Source organism: Panthera uncia, assembly GCF_023721935.1.
Source record: "Panthera uncia isolate 11264 chromosome A3 unlocalized genomic scaffold, Puncia_PCG_1.0 HiC_scaffold_11, whole genome shotgun sequence".
NCBI lineage: Eukaryota > Metazoa > Chordata > Mammalia > Carnivora > Felidae > Panthera > Panthera uncia.
The window spans coordinates 40,886,206-40,907,068 of record NW_026057578.1 but is presented as its reverse complement, the minus strand read 5'-3'; the positions used below and the strand labels follow the sequence as shown (position 1 = coordinate 40,907,068).

Below are 20,863 nucleotides of genomic sequence, written 5' to 3'. Positions count from 1 at the left end.
TGATACATGGAGTATAATCAAGACCAAGAATTAACCAGTGGATTGGCAATATGGAAGTTGTTGATGACCTTGGTAAGAGTAGCTTGAGTGGAATGCTGTGTAGATTGGAGTGGATTCAAGGAATAATGGTAAGAAAGAAATGAAGATATCAAGAATAAACTCTTTCAAGGAGATTTGTTATGATGGGAAGAATAGAAATGGAGTGGTAATTAGAAAGGAAAGGGAGGCCAAGGTGGGAGTTTAAGATGACGGACATAAGAGCTCGTATAGATGCCGATGGGAGTAATCTAGTACAGGATGGGAATGTGTTGGTACAGGATAGAGAAGAGAAAATTGTGTATTGCAGTATCCTTCAGAAGGCAAAAGAGGATGGAATCCAGTGTTTAAGAAGAGGGCTTGACCTTAACAGGAGCACTGATCCATATCTCCTGCCTGATAACAGGGGAAAACATGAGGTACAGGGTAGATGGTGGCAATGAGGAGACTCGCTTGAGGGTGCCTGTGGAAATGTTCTTTGGATTTCTTTCATGTTCTCAATGCAGTTGGAATTAAGGTTATCCACTGAGGACCAGGAGAGAAGTGATGGAGGCTTGAGGAGAAAGATGGGGTAGACTTTTAGAAAACTTACCTAGGAGAAGAGTGGATGGAACTGGAAAATGAGGTATGACTGGTGGGAGGCCTCCAGGCTGACTGAAAAGTGTGGACTGTGACTTTTAGATGAGACCAGTCAGTCCACTTGGAGGCGTTTTTTACTTCAGCCACATTCTCCTAGGCAGATGCAGGACCATGTTGCATTTCACCAGGGCTATGGTTTAGTTCTTAGTCCAGGGAATTTCAAGAGCAGGATGAAGAGGTTTGAGGTGGAATGCAAGGGAATGGTGGTCATGATTGCCCATGGTTTCCAGGTTGAGTGAGGAAGGAACCAGGCAGAGGTCGAGGACCAGGTCACAGTGTCGGAAGGATCATCTGTGTGTAATGGAATGGACAAGATTCATGACAGCAGTTCCATAGTGTTGGTGTGGATGACAGTGAGCAGAGCCCAAGACCTTCAGGGAGTTGGAGAAGTGACCAAGGTGCATCGGCCCCTGCAGGAAAGATGGAGAGCAGGATCGGAAGGCATGAGCTTCACAGAGGAGGGATTTCGGAATGGACAGAGGAATGATGGTTTGAAAGTTGGGTAGGAGAACAACAGTGCCTTCCTACATCCCAGCAGAAAATAGTCCCTACTTGAGAGGACTGCAGGACAAGTGATTCTTCAGGGGAGAGCCAGTTTCCATTTAGAGTGAGGATGAAGGAGATGTTTCTGGAAGAGGCTAAGGATCTAGGGTGTTTTGCTGGTGACTGGTTAGGAGTTCAAAAGGTACAGTGGAAGCAACCAAAGAGAGCCAGGGAGCAGTAGAGACTGAGGGATGAGGGAGTTCTAGGCTTCTTTGATGACTTCCTATGGAATTCAAAGTCCCAACCCAGCAAGGGCTCACCTGTGAGCATCCAGCATCTTCCTGCTCCCAGGCCCTGAGTGTGGCCCCGTTAACATTCTGGGTTCTCTTGACAAGTAGACAGCATCGTGGCCCCTCCTGTTACAGTTCTCTCTTTGATACCTGGTTTGCATCCAGCCAGAGCAGTGTATTGCTGTGTTCTCACCCTAAGGAAGTCCTCACACCCATGCTGATTGTGGTGGCCTCCCTCACCGTGCTTCAGTGAGGTCTATTGAAGAGGAGAGATCAGAGAGAAAGCTCCCCCTCCCCCAGCTTAGCCACAGGGAGCAGTGTGGTGACTTGCATACCAGCTTTAAAAACTTATAGCTGCAGAACTGTACTGTTTTTATTTAATTTAATGCCTTTTATTTTTTTGTAAATATACTTACCTTTTTTGTTTCCTTAGAGAAATAACTTTTTAGGGGGAACTCATAAGAAGAAACCTGCCACAATTTTAAAAAAATCATTGAAAATAATGAATACATAAGGCTATATTTCATTCTTTCTCATTGCCACATAGTATTCCATTGTGTATATAAACCACAATTTCTTTATCCATTCATCAGTTGATGGACATTTAGGCTCTTTCCATAATTTTGTTATTGTTCAAAGTGCTGCCACAAACATTGGGGTACAAGTGCCCCTAGGTATATGGCCTTTTGTAGCAACGTGGATGGAACTGGAGAGTGTTATGTTAAGTGAAATAAGTCATACAGAGAAAGACAGATACCATATGTTTTCACTCTTAAGTGGATCCTGAGAAGCTTAACAGAAGACCATGGGGGAGGGGAAGGAAAAAAAAAAGTTAGAGGGGGAGGGAGCCAAAACATAAGAGACTCTTAAAAATGGAGAACAAACTGAGGGTTGATGGGGGGTAGGAGGAGGGGAAAGTGGGTGATGAGGGAGGGCACCTGTTGGGATGAGCACTGGGTGTTGTATGGAAACCAATTTGACAATAAATTTCATATTAAAAAAAGAAAAAAAGAAAATAATGAATACAGAACCAGAATGCTGAACATTTTTTAAAAAAAAAGTAAAAGTACATGCTCCTGTAACCTAAAATCATCTCACTTGCCACTTTGGGAAATGAGCGAACCAAATGGCTGAGACTCAAGACTCACTCCTCCCGAAGCTACCCGCATGGGTATTCTCCCCACTATTGCTTCTCCCTTCCTACTGATCCCCTGTGGTTTATATGTGGGAGAGTCAGGTTGAATGACAGTGCTCGAGAAGGGCATTGCTGTAATGTGCAAGATAAGATTTCCCATAAAGGGATAAGACCCATGCGAGGGCCCTGCGGTGGGAAAGAGTATGTGCTTTCAGGGAGTATGCAGGAGTGAAGACACCTAAGGGGGGGCAGGCTTGAAATGAGGCTGCTGCAGGCAGTGGGTTAAAAATTTTAAATTTGGCTCTTTAAAATTAAAAATTTGGGCTCTTTTCTATGGCAGTATGAAACTACCACAGGGTCTTTAAGGGGGCGGACTGTGTGGAATACAGCTGCCCTTGCAGTTGTGCAGAGAAGGGATTGGAGGGGGCAAATGTGGATGCAGACAACTGGGGGAGGCCCTGGCAAAGGCCATCTGAGACCCGAAGGCCCAGAGTGAGAAGGGGATGATGGTGGAGGATGGAAGGATAGAACTCTAAGAAATGTTTACAAAGCAAAAAGAGCAAGACCTAGTACTCGTTGGACCTTGGTCACATTGGTGGGGAGGAAGGGATCAGGTGTGGCTTCAGCATCTGTCTGACAGGGCTTGCTGGATCGTGGCAAAATACACCAGATAAGAACTAGAGACTAGAGAGAGCATGTGGAGTTTGGTTTTAGACAACATGACCTTGAAGTTCCTATGGCGTGACATCTAGAGAATGATGTCTCCAACTCGGGTACATGGGTCTAGAGCTAGGAAGAAAAGTGGGAACTGTAATAGGAATTTGAGACTTGTTAGCCTGTGATTGTCCAGGCTGGTGGTATCTACCAGCCTCCCCTTGTCACTGTGATCTTGATTATGTGAGCTGATGTGCCTCAGGACCTTTGCATGTGTACCAGTTAGCACATTCAACAGGAACTGTAAGTTCGACTACCAGTTAAAGATTGGACTGAGAATTCCTCCTCTAAAATAAAGCCAACTATGTTGTATGTTTTTATGCTAATAATTGAGTTACAGATTTTTTTGTCTCATCTTTCTTTGTCCTCTTTCTCCTTCTACCTTCTCTTCCTCCTTTTCCTCCTCCCTTTACTTCTTGGCTTCTCCTTCTCTCATTTTTTCCCATCCTATCCACTATGGTGGCATGTGGGAGCCTGCACTGACATTTTGTATGGGCACAGTGCCATAACAGAAAGGTCACCCTATGGGATTTACTTTCTACCACCCAAGTGGAGAGTAAAGGGACACTTTTTATAAGCCATTAAGAGGTGACTGTCTTTCATTTTACATAGGCACATGCTGCTTATAAACAGATTTAGGAACCAGAGATGCATCCTTAAGTAGAGAACACTTATTATTTATAAGTCTTATTTATGCAGTTAGATTAATGTTTTCAGTTCTGGAGAAATTTCACATGCTAATCACTTTTTGTTAATTTTAAAATTATTTTTTTTAATTCTAGTCATTTTTTCCCCTCTAATTAATGCTGATTTATTTTGATTTTCCTGGTAATAGATTACTGTCCTAGATGAGACATGGACCGTATTCAGGCGCTACAGTCGCTTTCGAGAAATGCATAAAACATTGAAGTTAAAGTATGCAGAGGTAAGTTATGAAATAATTATCTCCAATTAAGAACATTTATTTTATAAAGTAAATGAACTGATTGCATTATCATGCTCCCCTCCCTTTAGGTATTAGCTTGTGTCACCAAGTTTTGTTGCAATTAGGCATCTGTCAAAGGTAGCTTTTTAACTTTTGTTCTTTGTTTCATTTCTGTTCTACACAATTTAAACATTTTCTGAACACAGGATTTTGAAAGTGATAGTAAAGTGACAGTAAATGAATTCTACCCTTTTAGTACATTTTACCAATTTTAAACAAATATTTTAATAAACTTACAACTTCTTAATGGTAAGATCTACTAAAATGAAACAGTAATAAATCCCTCAATATAGATTTGCCCTTTTTTCTCTTAAAAAAGATATATTAATGCTTAGACTTCCACTTAATGAGAAATTAGGTCTTTAAGGTTAATTTGCCGTCAAACATGGATGGGAGGTAGATAGTCAATATGGAATTCTCTAGAAGCAAGGGGGTATTTCATACATCTGATCAGATATCCAGAGTGTATTGATACATTATTAATCTTTTCCTCTTTGGGCAAAGACTAGTTTCTAAAATCCTTTTTTTTTTTTTAGTATTTTTATTTATTTTTGAGACAGAGAGAGACAGAGCATGAGCAGGGGAGGGGCAGAGAAAGTGGGACACAGAATCCAAAGCAGGCTCCAGGCTCTTAGCTGTCAGCACAGAGCCTGACGCGGGGCTCAAACTCACAGGCCGTGAGATCGTGACCTGAGCTGAAGTGGGTCGCTTAACTGACTGAGCCACCCAGGCGCCCCTAAAATCCTTCTTAACAAAGAAAAGTATTCTTAAAGTTAATGTATACTTCCAAGTGAGCGAGTGAGTGAGTGAGTGTTTTTACTTGAACTAAAGGAAGCCTTGTATCTGCACAACTCTTTGGGAATTTTGGTTTGAACTGACTGCAAATCAGTCAGTAGTCACTGTCTAATACCTGCTTTCACTAAGTATTGCTTTTCGACACTATTTTTATAGTTTCTTATGACAGCCTAGAAAACAATTTAGTCAGACATTTTTCCCTCACATCAAATAACTAATGCTTCCTTAACCTTTCCATGGCTCTTACTCTTTCCTATCTGATATAAATATAAAGAGAAATTCCTTTTTATAAATAAAAGCTTCCTTGAGTACTGGTAAAATTGAGGAATCCGAAATTCTCTTGTTAAGCTCTTAGGTAGCAGTGAACTAAAAGCTGAAGAAGTGGCGAATTTGGATTTTAGTTCAGTGTTCCTCAAGAGGCTTCAGTTCCAGAGGTAACTGCATCAAAGTCAAGTTATTGAGTTTGTTTCTGCAATTTACTCTTCATGTCCCAAGTTAATACTGACAATAAAAATTGGAAGTATCATGTACATATTACCGTATAGAGTGACTTGTTTTTAAATTGAGCTTTGCAGCTCATTACCTGCTTAATTATAAGTTACTCCACCAGTGCTTTAATAATGTGCAGGTTTTCCCCAATGCTACAAATGTATGTGTATCCTATCAATTATAATACATGTGTATCATGCATTGCAGGATTTATTTCATATCTGTTCTTTCAGTGCCATTAGTTCAGCGCCATTGTATGTAGGCAGATTTAATACATTCTAGTAATAGAGTGGCGGACAAGAACAAAAATGTCTTCTCTTACATATCCTGAATTCATATGGGGACACACTGACAATAAACAAGGAAAATATAATAACTAACACTTAACGTACACGCACACTATGTGACAGTTACCATCTTAAGTGAGCTGCATGCCTTCTAGGAAAAATATCCATAAAATGTAATGGGCAGAAGATGTTGGGCATTTTAGTATAAAGGTTGTTTCAGGGTTGGGCACTCAGATGCCGAGTCCTGATCAGTGTTTTTAAAGAAAATTACAAAGCAAACAGAAGCAGTCTTTAAAAACATAATGGAAGAAAACACCCCTGAGGTTAAACATGATGTAAGTATATAAGTGGAAGAGATTGCCTGGTAGCCGGCAACATTAACGAACACAGATTATCACGTATGTGATAATCCTTTTCAAGGGCAGAAAGAGTGTACGTACCTGCTGAAAAAAGTTAAGTGAGCTTTGAATGAGGAAAATCGGGCTGGTCTCCTTCATCCAGTCAGTCACAAGTCTGTATTGAACCACCCCACACTGAATACCATTGTCGGCAAGACAGCCCTCCTCTCAGGAAGCAGAGAGAATGAACAGTAAAAAAAACAAACCAACAAATAAGATAGTTTTAGATAATGTTAAGTGCCATGGAGAGAATAAAACAAGGAAGTGTGATCGTGTGGCATGAGAGCTAGGCAGGCCTGGGGAAATCTTAATGTTGAAAAGGAGCCAGGCATGAAAATCTGGGGTAGACACATCTGAAGTAAAGGGAACAGCAAATGCAAAGGCCCTGGGGTGGGACCGCGCCTGTTGGCCAAGCATGTTCCAAGAATAAAAAGTCCTGTGAAAAGTGGCAAGTGTGCTAGAGATGAGGACAGGGAGGTAGGGACAGGAAGGAGGGACTGTATCATGTATCACTTGATCACAAGTATTGTGGGAAACCACCGAATGATATTAAAGAAGGTCTGGATGTGGAAACTAAGCTAGAATTTCCATTCTATCCGTGTATGACTTCCCATACAAACCCTTTTCCTGAAGGCAGGCTCACGATCTAACTGATAACCAAGATTGGAAATTGCTTTTCCTTGTTTTGAGTCCAACTTGGTGACTTTGCCTTCTTCTGAGGGCAAAAAATGTAAAGAACTTACAGACACATGTTTGCATGTGTTTGAAAGAGAGGAGGTAATATGAGTAGTGATTTGAAACCATGTGGTGAGATCCTAAAATAAACACCGCCTGTAGAAAGGGAGGTTGTAATTACAAAGCCTGAGGGGGTGCCATTGAGCTTTACAGTAGCCACACTCTGACTGGTTTACTCACGACTGACTGTTTCCCATGTCCTGGGTCTTGTGTTATGCTTTTGCCATTCAGGACCCTGTGGTCGGAGCCAGAGACTTGCCTCCTGTCACACACCTGGTGGGCAGAAGCCAGTCGGGAAGCCCAGGCAATTGGGCTCCATTTACTATCTCTTGGGCTCCATTTACTATCTCTAAACAAACAATAGTATAAAAATAGAAATGGGGGGAAAACATTATCTGTAAAAAGGCAGCAGCGTGTCATTGTAGCTCTAGATAAATCTTATTTCAGTGAGAGGAGAACGACATTGCCCAGTTAACATTTTCAAGATGAAGCTTAAATGTCAAGTTGAATATCAGCTGTATTTTCTTCCATAAAGTTGATTTTTCTTTTGCGCAGCCTACCTTCACATACTCTTACGTGCTAAGTGTTTGTGGAGACTTGAGATCAATAATGTTCATTAGGTATTCAACAGTTATGATTGCTCTTATCATTGTGCATATTATTGACGTCTCTGTATATAACGTTAATCTTACTGAAGTAATCATCTATCTCCAAATGGTCTACTTGGCCTGTCGGCATCCTAGAAATCATTTGACTTGTTAAAGACGTAACTTCTTCAGGAAGGCCCAAAGGTTCACATAGAAGGATGCTGAAAATTTCCTTTCACAGATAACTGTTTCATAGCCAAGTGGGAACATATTTTATTTACCTCACTCCTTCACCAAATTGGGGTCATTATTTTGATAGAAGTATGAAACTCCTCTTGGTCTTTTAGTTACAAGGGTAACAAGATGGTTGATTATTTTTTTTTTTTTGTAATGATACATACTAAATTTACCAAGTTATACAAGGTTTCAAATTTTTAATCAAGCTGAAAAATATATTGAAAAAATACCCTTGAGGGGCGCCTGGGTGGCTCAGTCGGTTGGGCAATCGACTTCGGCTCAGGTCATGATCTCGCAGTTTGTGAGTTCGAGCCCCGCATCTGGCTCTGTGCTGACAGCTCAGAGCCTGGAGCCTGCTTCGGATTCTGTGTCTCTCCCCTCTGTCTAACCCTCCCCTGCTCACGCTCTGTGTCTCTCTGTCTCTCAATAATAAATAAACATTAAAAAAAAAAAAAATTAAAAAAAAAAAAACCAAAACCCTTGAATTCAAAAATACATAGGCTTTGTAATTACTTGCCAAGATGGAGAATCTTTGTTCACCTTGAAACTTTAGTTTGGGTTGTAGCTTATAATCTTTTGGAACTTTGAATTATATCCTGTTCATTCACATTTTCTTCTGGCATTTTAGCCCTGTTTTTCCTGGGGGATATACCTCTACAGGAGTTTGATATAACAGTTCTTTTTATGGCTATTTTCTTTTTTCTTTCAGTATTTTTTTTTTTCAGATAATAAGTTACATGTGTATGGTAAAAGATTGAAGTCATTCAAAGATGTATACATAGAGTATGAAAGTTTCTCTTAATCTGGCCCTCAGAAGTAATCATTTGCAATGCCCTCAGGAGTTCTTGGGTCCAGCTAAACATTTGTACTCACAGGACTTGCATAGGCCATACCTAGCGTTGATTGACCTGAGGAAGGTATAAGACAAATATCACTGCTTCCAGCAGAGTACCTACAAGAGACCTGCTGAGCTATAAAAGAAACCTCACTCAGAGAAACCTGAATCTATGACTTCACACCAGATAGCTATCACTTCCCTAGTCTATACAAACAGTTTATCAGCTTATCAAGTGATTGATCATTTTGCCAGGAGCACTGGTGTCTACTGACAAAGTGGGCATACCACCTTATCAGATTCGCAGATTCCTCTTCATGGACATAGGGGTAGTTTCCAGATTTTTGCTGCTGTGACTGCTTCTTTGTGGACATTCTTAAACGTAGCTGCATGACTTCCGATTCACACATGCATACTTCCCTTGTGAAGAAATTGGGTAATTGCTCAACTGTTTTTAAAGACTTAATTTATGAAGAACCAAGATTAGGAAAAGAACACACAAAACTTGGGTTGACTGAGAGCCCCGAGCCTTACCCCCAAGTAGTGGCAAGGTTTTAAGAATTCCTTAACCGTCATTCAGCTACGTCTTCTAATTTCCCTGTTTACTCCCATGTATTTGCCTAATTATTTACTGTGTACTATAATGTCTCCATAAGGAGAGGGATGTCAACTGGAGACCCCTCAGGGATACTTTATATACACTTGGGTGGTGACCCGATTAAAACAGGAAGAGGTCATTGATTATTAGCTATAATGTGTGTCTGTGAAGAAAATAGAAGGACTTTAAGGGGATTACAAGCAAAACAAACCTGTGAATTGAAAGGACAAAGCCACTGGGTCCCATGAAACTCAGGCATGGGGACTGAGGGCAGGGACAAAGTAGACACTAAAGAAAAATTGAGTCCATTGTTTTTGTATCGTTACAAATTTCAGAAAAAGAAAACAAAGTTCTTTGTTCTGTGGAACACTAAAGAAGAACGGATTGGCTGCAGGTGGTGTTGGATCATATGTGAACATTAAGTTCCTTCCATTTTCAGATTCACTGTGTGAGGGGCTGAGCCCTCACTCGAGGTGCTGCATTGTTCAAGGTTTTTAAAATTGTTGTTTTATTTTTGTTTATTCATTTCCCTTCATCTTAGCTTCTTCTGGATTCTAAATAGGTTTCCCTTTTGTCTTGAATTAATTGTCCTCTTGATATACTGACATGTATTGTGCAGGATAATAGCTCCTTCTAGCTTTCTTTCTCTGCTCCCCTTCATTGACCTTGTATGGAATCTTAATCAAATTAAACCCTGTGTTTTCAGATTCCACATCTGTAAAATGATAATGCCACAGCTAGTTTGTAAAAGACTGTGAAAGCCTCAGATAAAATATTTTATTGAAAGCGACTATGAAGTAATATGCAGCATCTGCTAGAGAGCATGTCTTTGAAATTTTATCATGCAAATCATTTCTGCAGTGCTCTTTATCTGTATGAAAAATTTTGTACTCCATTAAAGTCAGTAGTATAATCCCTTTAAGCATCAGTCAAGTTATATGCTCAAACACAAATGTTCTCTTTTTGCCACGGAGGAGGTAGAGTTACCGTTAAGATCTCGTGTCCATGAAGTTTACCTATGGATCCACGTCATTGAGAGTGGACAATGATCTGATCAAAGCACAGTTTATCATGAAGCTGGGAAGAAAGACTATTTTAAGACCATGTTCCCTCTCAACCATCAGAATGAAGAGTGACAACATGGTGCCTGTGCCCCATCAACATTCTGGATGAGTGGTCTAGGGGGCTCTGTATGTATTTTATAAAGTAGGAGGACATGGGCCTGGAAGATGAGGAGGTCAGTGAGAGCTGCTCATTCTAGGAGGTTCGGAGATGCCACACTCTGATTTTAGAGGTCTTTAATTTTAATACATTTAACAAGTGCTAGAACCTAGTGGGCACCATACTTCTCAGGAGAACCATCTCACAGTGAGAGAAGTTAGGCATTGGAATCCATCATCAAGGGTCCTTTTATAATCTTGGCCAAGAGTCATTCGGAAGCAGGTTTGTGTTGGTCTTCCTGGAGGCAAAAGGATGAACCATGAAAATGGGCTATGTTCTGTATTGAAAGGTACCATCAAAATCAATGCTACGGGAACTTTTAATGCCCGTGTGTGGTGACAGTGTACGTGGCATGGAACATGACGTGTGAATGTCTACCTCACAACTGAATTATCACAGTGAGTCATTCCAGTCCCCAAGTGTCAAACAGGACCTCAGCCTCCATCAACCGCATCCCCAAGGGGGCTCCCTTCTCCCTACAGAGCTGAGGGGGTGGGGAAAATGTTTTCAGAGCTTTTGAATAGAACATGAAAGATTGCTGTATGGAGCAACTCTTCTGTCTCAAGTCTAACGGTCTCTGGGTGCCCAGTAAATAACAGTGGGAGGGGAAAAAAGGAGGTGGTTTAATTCGTATATGGACTTCCAGTTTGTGCTGATAGAACCATTTCTCACCTTCTGTATTTTCCAAGTAATTTCCCCAAAGCAGTACCAAAAATAAAAGGGGGTGGGGGTGGACAGGGAAGAAAAGAAACTGGCTCTTGGCCTAGGATTTGATTTGGACAGCTTTTTGCCATCCATCACTGAAATGCATTCTCAACAGTTTTATAACCAGCTTTCCAAATTTAATATAAAAATTGCACATCTACTCACCACCCAAATTATAATGCTACCAACCATAGCCATAGGGAGCATTCAGTAAGCCTTAGATAAATTCACCTGTACAAAGAGCTCAGCCCCCTTGGATTTTTAAATAGCAAACAGCTATGTAGGCAAAAATAGAACGCCTCCTGCCAGCTTCCTGACCTAGTATGTTATGAGAGAGACCAAGGTACCTCACTGTATGGTTTGCAACACACTGTTCCCTCCACCCAAGACATAAAACAGTATTTTAATTACTTCTTTCAAGTGTATGGGGAGCTGGGGGCAAAAGACTTCAGAATTTTCTGGGAAGCTTTTCGCCAAACTAGGAAATTATGATTCAGTAAATCTGATGTGGGGCCTGAGAGTGGGTAGTTGTGAAGCATAGAGTATCAGGCTTTCCTCTGCAACCGGCAAGGAGACTTTTATAGCAACGGGTTGGACCCATTTGCACACTATGAAATGTAAGTACACCAAGGAGTCTTAAAGGTTTGGGCACTCCCAAACCTCATGGGGACTCATGAGGACTCATGGGGTGCCTGAGTGGCTCAGTCAGTTGAGCATCAGACTCTTGATTTCTGCTCAGGTCATGACCCCAGGGTTGTGCGATCGAGCCCTGCTTTGGGGGCTCTGTGCTGAGCATGGAGCCTGCTTAGGTCTCTCTCTATCTCTCTCTCTCTCTCTCTCCTCCCACTTGGCCCCTTCGCCGCTCATGCTGTCTGTCTCTTGGAAGGAATGAAGGAAGGAAGGAAGAAAGGAAAGAAGGAAGGAAGGAAGGACACTTAAATGCTCAGTTTTGTTGAAAGTCACATCAAGACTTGGGGTATAGGCAAAGTTCATGTCTCTTCATTCCTAGTCCTCTTTCTGTGTTTTGAATCTTCCTCTCCATGACCTTGGTCATTCATGAAAGGGGAATTTTCAGAGTGCCCCAGATGAGACCAAAGAGAAGAACACCTCTTCTCTGCAAAAATCTGTTAGTTGAATATTGTGACAAAGACAAGTTCTTGCCATGTCTCAGTCCCTGAAAGAGACAAGTAACATCATAATAAGAGATGGAAAATGCAAGCATCTGAGTTAGTCCAACTGTATAATTATTCTTAAATATGCAACATTAAACTCTCACATATCTGAAACATTTCTCACTTTCAAAATTGTTGCAGCATATATGAATGTCCTCAAATCTATCTTCACTGGCCCCTGCCTGAATAAGATTGATACTGGCTTTGGGAGGCTTTGTGTGATTGCATTTTAGAAAGTTATCATCTTTATATAGAATATGACCAAGTCCGTGCAGTCTTAACTATGTTCCCAGCGATGGTTTTGTACATAGGATGACTCCAAGTTTTAGCACTTCAGTGACAACAGGACAGCAGCTCTGTCTGTGATATGTCCTCATTGTAATTGCTGGCTATACCATGTGGACCACCAGCAAAGAGTCCTGCCTTGTGCATTCATTCAGCAGATATTTGAGGAGAGTCTAGTATGTGCCTGGCTGTGGGCAAGATAGCAGGTATTCGTCAATATTGTGTGGTGTGCTTATTATGAGAGGTCTGTTGTCATTGCTCCTTTAATAATCCACCCAGATTGTTCTGAAGAGATGCTCTTTCATGCCTCTAGTGAAACTTGGAGGAGAGTTCCTTTTGTGTTTGTGAGTATATTTCTCAGTGACAGCTGTTCTTATAAGACCTTGGAAATTGCTATTAATTTTGAGTAGCCAGAAATGCTCCCACTTAGTCAGCTGTGAGAATTATAGCAGCCCTTTGATGAGTTTTCATTATTTGCATTTCTCAAAAGCTGGAGTGGCTAAAATTCACAGCCACAAACCTGCAGGGTGTGGATGTTTCAAATGCTGTCAGTCATCATGTAGGTATGTCTACTTACAAAAGTCAGGTTATAGCTGATTTGACCAATTAGAGTGCCAGGTAGAATTTCCCCCCTTAATCTTTAAAAATCAGGTACTAGTTAGGTAGCCAAGTGTTATGGGAGTAAGGGGGAAAAAAAAGAAAGAGCTTTGTAAATGAGGAATGAAAATAAAGTACACTTTTATTAGGTGGTAACAGAAGTCAAATGTTTTTCTTTCATTAGTAAAGATTCCACACTTTATTAGTTGTTTTCAGTTTTCTTTCAGTGATTTATAATCCAGTTTTAGCAGCTTAATTGTTATGAAATCATAAAAGATAAACAAGGCTTTTTATCACTCATTTAAATTTCTGTATAAGGGCTGCCATTATTTATATTCAAAGAAATAATGATCCCATTTATCAAAATCTATGCGGTTGCCTCCGAGACCACCTGGGCTTAATATAGGGTCTGGCTCACCCAAAAAGTGAACTTGGCCAAGAGAGAAAGGCTTATAATAAAATCAAACGTTTCCATTGCATTTAATTTATCTTCGTGATGGCAGCAGACTGGCCGACCTATCTTATTATAATCTAATAAACATTGGAGTCAGCATTTGGGCATGATGGCTCTTTGAAGATAATTGAGCTGTGTGAGTTCACTGGGAGTCAGAAAGGGAAAAAACAACTCTGAGATCATTAAGATCATTAAGAAATATTACAAAGCAACAGAGAATGCGGACACTATCACTGATACATATGCACATACATACATAGCTCACCAACTTCATGGATGAATGGATTCTCCATGCTTTCATTTTCCCAAAACTGAAATTCACAGGCAATTCCATAAAATGGCTGCTGGTTATAAGCAATTATTAATTGTCTTATCTGATGCTGTTGATAGTTCTTCATACAGATCTGTTGTTCAGCCTGCAAATTAGAGGCTTGTGGTTCAAACATTCAAAATGAAATTAACAACTCGGGGTTTTAGACTCTACAGTCACTGAAGAAGGGAAAGACAAATTTCATTGGAAGTCAGTAGGCCTCAAAATTACTGATTTCATTTTTCTAATGGCTTTTATTTCAATCTTTTTGTCTTTAGAATATGTTTTATTTACTGAATTGCAGAGCAAGCTTGTCATTATGTTTCTCTCAGGCCAAAGAAATGTGCTGTTTTAGCCTCATTTGTTTGTTTCCTGTGTTTTAGTCTGCATAATCACATTTCATAATTATACGAAGTAGGCCATAAGGGCTGTTAAGTTTTCTTCCAGTGTTCTCCAGGCCTACCATGTCTTCCACAAATATCCAATTTATTTGATCTCCGTCATCATTTTTAACTTAAACGTACAATTTTCCCATAAGAGCTCAAATATCTTTGCATCATTTCCCACTCCTGCTGCAAAGATAATGGTTGTAGCAGGAAAAGGTACCATTTTAAGGGATTTCTCATGAATACTGCATTCCCGTTTGTATCTGTCCTTTTTCTATTCTACAACCTCTTGAAAAGTACCGTGCTTCATGATTATAAATCCGGCCCTATTTCCCTTCTACATACCTTTGCCTTTCTTCAAATAAGAATGCTGTGAGGATTTTGCAGGAAGTCAGGACATTCCTCAGAGGCAATGTAGCCAAGTATCTCCATGGTATCCAAATGCTACTCCTTCTTACTCAGCATACAGAGATTTTCATCATCAGTACTTGAGTTACAGAATTTCAGAGCTGAACAGAAACTTAAAACATCTTAGGTCAACTCCTTCATTTTAATAGGTGATAAAACTAGGTTTTTTTACATCGCTCGAGAATATACCAGCAGCTCTGTGCTGAACCGAGACTTCAAAATCTGATTGCCCCAAATCCCAGGTTATTAAAAGAAAAAGACATATGGCGCTAATTTAACTGTTCCATTAAATCTGTAAAGAGAATAATCACTTTTTATTGTTTCTATAAAGATGATGCATGCTCATTTATAAAAATTTCACATAATACAGAGAGAAAACAACAGATTGCCCCAAATCATTCTCTAAATATAATTAATGTTACTATTTAATGAACATTATCATACGTACTTAAATTAATAGGCACAGATAAAAGGATGGATATATAGATTGATAAAAAACTAAAATGAGAAAAAGAATGAAATATTTTTATAACATTAGGGTCATTCTAAATATTGTATCTTTAATTGCAAACAGTAAGTTTAATTTTACTTGAATTTGTCAGAAGTGAAAGAAAATGAAATTGAAGAAATTACTGAACTTCAAATTAAATGTTGCTCCACAAGAAGTTTTAAGTTCTCTAAAATATATAGGACTTTAAGAAAAAAGATTATAAACAAACATTAGAATTTAGCTGCCAGTTTTCAAATGTGTTTCTAGTTTACAAATGACCAGTTGTGTTTCCCTTTTATGAGTGATCAACTGACTCTTCTAACAAAGTTAAGATCAGTACACTTATGTTTACTCCCATCTCCCAAATTTTAAGTCATTTTGTATTATCTTTTTACACTGTCAAGATATATAGCATTCACATTCTTTTATACCTAAATTCATATAATTATATATTATTAAACATTGTACATAGACTTACATAATTATATATTATTAAATATTGTGATTTTAAAAAATTTTTAACATTTATTCACTTTTGAGCGACAGACAGAGCAGTGAGTGGGGTGGGGGCAGAGAAAGAGGGAGACACAGAATCTGAAGCTGTCAGCACAGAGCCCGAAACAGGGCTTGAACTCACAAACCGTGAGATCATGACCTGAGCTGAAGTTGGATGCCCAACTGACTGAGCCAACCAGGAGCCCCTAAATATTGTGATTTTAAATAGAGGGGACATTTACTTTACCATAATTTCTTCATTCCTGAGATCTTTATATTGTGCTATCTCTTGGTTATTTTTTGATCATCCAGTACGTTTTTGAAAAGATGCAGCTTGATGTGTTTTACCAGAGTTCTTGTGTGCTTGAGAATGTCTCTCTGTGGCCTGTGCACTTGAAAGACACTTTGGTTAGGCATAAACTCTTTGGGTCATGTTGACTTTTCCCTTAGCACATTTCATTTTGCATTGTCCCTTACTCTCTATACTACATGCTAATCTGTGTTTTCATTGTGTTCATTCTACGTTTGTTTCTTCTACTGGGGCTTTCATTCTAATAAGCGTTTTTTGCTTTTTCCCCATTCTTTGTGGAGTGCTTCTGGCCCACTTTTTTTTTTTTTCTTTTTCTCTTTTTTTTAGTAGGTTGTGGGTAGGGAGAGGTAGATAGTGAGGGTGTGGTGGTACTGATTTTTCAATCAACTTTTTTTTTTTTTTTTGGCTTGTCAGTTTTTGCTGAAAGCTGGACATGGTGTATTGGATGAAAGGAATTGAGGTAGATAGGCCTTCGGTGTGAGGTTTTATGTTCATTGGCTAGAATCCAGGCTGTGCTTGCTGTTTGCTGTAGCTGTGGTATCAGAGGCTACCGTTTTCCCAGGTGCCCTTGTTTTGGTCTTCCTGGTCTTTGGGTTTGGCTAAAGACTTCTTCAGTAGAGCCTGGGGCTTGTAGCTCTTTCCGCTGTAATCAGGAGGCCTCTTGATGTGGTGGTGAGGTGTGGCCAGAGGGAAGGGGAAAAGCCTGCATTGGCCTTTGATCAGGTGTCCTCTTTTAGTGAGCCTGCTGTGGGGCATTTTACTTTCCCCAGGTTTGGTTATCCCAAAGTGCTTAGATTCTGGTACAAGTTTCCCTTGAGGGCAGGCCATGTTAAGGACAACAGAGAGCTTTGGGTGTATTTCAGAATGATTACTTTTTTCTCTCCTGCTGGAAAGTAGCAGATTTTTCTCCCATCTCAGGATGAGAACCCGGCTAGACTCCTGGGGATAAAACTAACAGAAGTGTGCAGACCCCACATGTACCCAGGGTTTTTAACTCAAATACTAGTCTGTACTGAGCCTCCAGTAATTCACCAGTTACAGTTTATTTATTTTTTAAAGTTTATTTATTGAGAGAGAGAGAGAGAGAGAGAGAGAGAGAGAGAATGAACAAACGGGGGAGGGCAGAGAGAAAGGGAGAGAGAGAATCTCAAGCAGGCTCTGCACTATCAGCTCAGAGGCCTGTGTGGGGCTTGATCTCACGAACCGTGAGATCATGACCAGAGCCCAAATCGAGAGTTGGAGGCTTAACCCACTGAGCCAGCCAGTGCCCCTCACCAATTACAGTTTAAATTGTTGCTGCCTCTCCTGGATCCAGCTACAGGCTTCCGCACCCAATGGGATATGGTTCTCAGTCTCTTCCTGCTTGTCTCTCTAGTTTGGGGACATTAGTTTGCCCCATGACCTCAGCTCTCTGATGGATCTACGAAGAGCTGTTGATTTTTAGTCTTTTCAGCTTTTTTCTTGTTTTGAGGGCAAGGGTGATGGCTTCCAAGCTTCTCAACGTGTCAGATCACAAGCCAGAAGTCCTATTTGAATAGTTTTTGATTTATACCTCCCCTGTTATTAACAACTTACACTACTATAGTACATGTGCCACAAGTAGTGAACTAATATTGATCCATTATTACTGTTTACATTTTTGAGATTTTCTTAGTTTTTACTTAATATCCCATTTCTGTTCCAGGATCCCATCCAGGAATCTGTCTTACATTTTATTGTGACACTTTTTTATACTTACCTAATTTTGATGACCTTGACAGTATTGAGGAATGCTGGTCAGGTATTTTACAGAATGTTCCCTGTTGGGATTTGTGTGATGCTTTTCTTGTGATTAGAGCTGTGGGTTTGGGGAGGAGAGAACTACAGAGGTAAAAGTGCCATTATGATCATGTCAGATGAAAGAGACAAACACTGTCCGTGGGGCTTATCACTGTTGATACTGATGTATATCACCTGGCTGAGGTTTCTCCCAGTTTCTCCCCCGGAATGTTACATGGCTTCCCCCTTTTCTACACTTACTCTTTGGAAGGAAGTCCCTGTGCACAGCACACATTTTAGTCATGGAGAGGTATGTTCCACGTCCTTCAGGGTGAGATAGCCACAAGTTATTTGGAAATCTTGTGCGTGGAGGGCTTGTCTTTCCTTTCCTGTGTCTGTCTTTATTCAGTTGTTTGCTTGTCCGGTCATATTTTGGCTATAAGCCAATACTAGTTTTTTTGTTTTGTTTTTTTTAAATTTTGTTTTCAGATTATTTCATCTTTGGCCTTTAGGAACTCTTTCAGTTAATGCTTGTGCTCCTTTGTAACACTCCATCTTTGTGCTTTGAAGTTTCTGGGCACTTCCTTTTGGGCACTATGAGATGCTTCAGGCTTAGCTTACATCTTCCCTGTCCCAGTCCTTGAGTCAGCCATTTCTCTCAGAGCTGGCTCGCTTTTCCACCCCTCTCCCCTCGCGGTCTCTTCCTTCAACCTGTGTACTTCTTCAGCTCTTCTTTTGAGATGATTTTTTTGGTTCCTGCAAGACCATGAGTAACTTCTTTCCTTTTTTTTTTTTTTAAAGTTTCTTTCTTTTAAGAGAGAGAAAGACAGCATTTGCAAGTGGGGTGGGGGGGGAGGGCAAAGAGAGAGGGAGAGAGAGAATCCCAAGCAGGCTCCGCACTGTCAGCATGGAGCCCGACATGGGGCTCGATCTCACAACCGTGCGGTCATGTCCCGAGCCAAAGTCAAGAGTCAGATGGGCGCCCAGCTGACTGAGCCCCCCAGGTGGCCCGTGAGTGACTCTGTGTCTGAACCCCTCTGGCTGTCTCTGGCCCGTTCTTCATGTGGTGGTGGTTCTTTATCTGCCTTTGCTTACATGTCCCTCATCCTCCTTCTCACCCCTACTCATTTAGTCATCGTACCAATCTGGGTTCCTCCTAATGGCATCTCATCTTTCAGTGCAGCAGACTAATGGCTGGGGGAACAGCAGCGTATCCCGGGGCGAGGGGAGGACAGATACTGGCGATGATGAAGGCAGCAACCTACTACGTGCCTGACCTTCTGCCTGGGATTTTTCTGAATCTCTTTCCACCGGTTTTGTCTTTGTGACACATACTGTCTTCCTTTCTGGTGTTCGTGAGGGCTGTGGGATCGCTGTGGGGTACACGCTTGGCCTCAGACCTTTCCTCTCCTTAGTAGTGTGAGCTTCCCCAGGTCCTTCCCCACCCCCACAGCCCTTACCCGCCTTCCTCTCGCGGCGGCTGTCCCCTGCCTTTTCCTCGTCCCCAGATTTAGCCCTTTAATCACAGTGTAGTGGGCTGCCCGAGAGTTTGCATGCCTGCCTTGGTGGGCAGCTCATGATGCCAGCAGTCTGGGGGCGAGGTGAGGGCGGCCCCGGCAGCTCCCCGTCTCCCCACTCCCCACAAGCTTTCCCTGGGTGCTGCCCAGGCTGCAGGGCAGAGCCCTGCCACTTTCCTAGTTTGGAGACACAGTGTTTCCTTTTCATCTCTTCTCTTGTTTTTCGTGCTTTTGAAGGGGAACAAATAAAGCTCCGCCAAAATAAACATAATTATTTTAATGGAGGCAGTATTTTTTTTTTTTTTTTTTTTTTTTTTTTTACCTTCAACCAGAACTGTTCCCTCACATCTTATCGTTTGTAGAAAGGTTATTTTCTGGTAGAATCATACTTTCCAACACGAGACACCCTCTCCATGAGAGTTATAAGGGGGAAATCATGGCCCTTGTTCTTTATGAAGATGAAATGAAAGTGTAAGGAAAGTCATTTTTTCCCTCATTACTGAATCTCAGTATGTTGATAATTTGTATATGAATCACATTTATCTGAGTCGCTCTCGAATTTAGTTACTGTAAGGAATATAGAACTTAAGGAACTATGATTTTTAGAAATGTAGGACACTATATTTCCTTTATCACAGGTTACAAAGGCAATCAAAGAGGACATTGTCCCCCGCCTACAGATTGCCATTCACTGTTCCTGACAGTGTCTCTCATGGAAATCAAATCTAGACCATCTGCTAGATTAAAAAATAAGTCGATAAAAATGAAAATTTGTGAATATAAAGAACTTGAAAAGAGATAAAAACGTCCAGCAAATATAATTTATCTTATTTACAAATTTCTGTTTAACATGAGGAAACCAAGCAAGCAAACAGAAGATGTTGATGTATGTCAGACATGAGTGGAGAAATCAGGGACAGTTTGGAACCGCCCCCTTTCTAACCCTTTCTTGTGTTCTTGTTGGAAATGTTACTTTTCAGACAGCAACACTTTCGGCAAAATGGAAGAGTTTCTCTTTTTTGTTTGGTGTGTTTATGTGTGTTTGTTTTTTGTTTGTTTGTTTTGCCCATTTGTTCGTCTGTTTTGGCTCTCCAGGCACTTTATTTAAACTGACCAGTGGCTTTGTTGATCTTGGTAAATTATCCTTTTTAAAAAATTTAAGTAATTCACAATCCAGACATGAAACCTATGGAGGATTGCTTCTGCTGTCTGTTTTAACAGAAACGAGGCAGTCACTTTGTTCTTGAAGAGAGAAAAAGTTCAGGTTTCTTCTCTGTTCTAGAGCTCTTCTTCTAAGGATTTTTATAATGTTACTGTTTTTTTTTTAAATATAATTTATTGTCAAATTGGTTTCCATACAACACCCAGTGCTCGTCCCAAGTGCCCTCCTCCATGCATAATATTAATGTTTTAAGAACGAAGCAGTAATTCCTGTCTCCTTCCCCTAGTGCAGGTAAAGACTGTGATGGACTCTTTTCCTTATGGAGGATGGGCTGATTCAGATGGCCGAGT

At 40.7% G+C, this 20,863-nt stretch overlaps 1 protein-coding gene across 5 annotated transcripts in view; it reads left to right on the top strand.

Annotated features, from left to right (window-relative positions):
• KIF16B (kinesin family member 16B) overlaps nucleotides 1-20,863 on the top strand; it is a 299,460-nt gene that overhangs the window by 240,925 nt on the left and 37,672 nt on the right. For 4 of the 5 annotated variants that reach the window (XM_049650080.1, XM_049650081.1, XM_049650086.1 and 1 more), the window contains one exon: nucleotides 4,133-4,222. In XM_049650080.1, the coding sequence (XP_049506037.1) occupies nucleotides 4,133-4,222 (90 nt within the window). Of the gene's footprint in view, nucleotides 1-4,132; nucleotides 4,223-5,425; nucleotides 6,420-20,863 lie in introns of those variants that run through there. The other variant, XM_049650083.1, reaches the window with a different exon arrangement.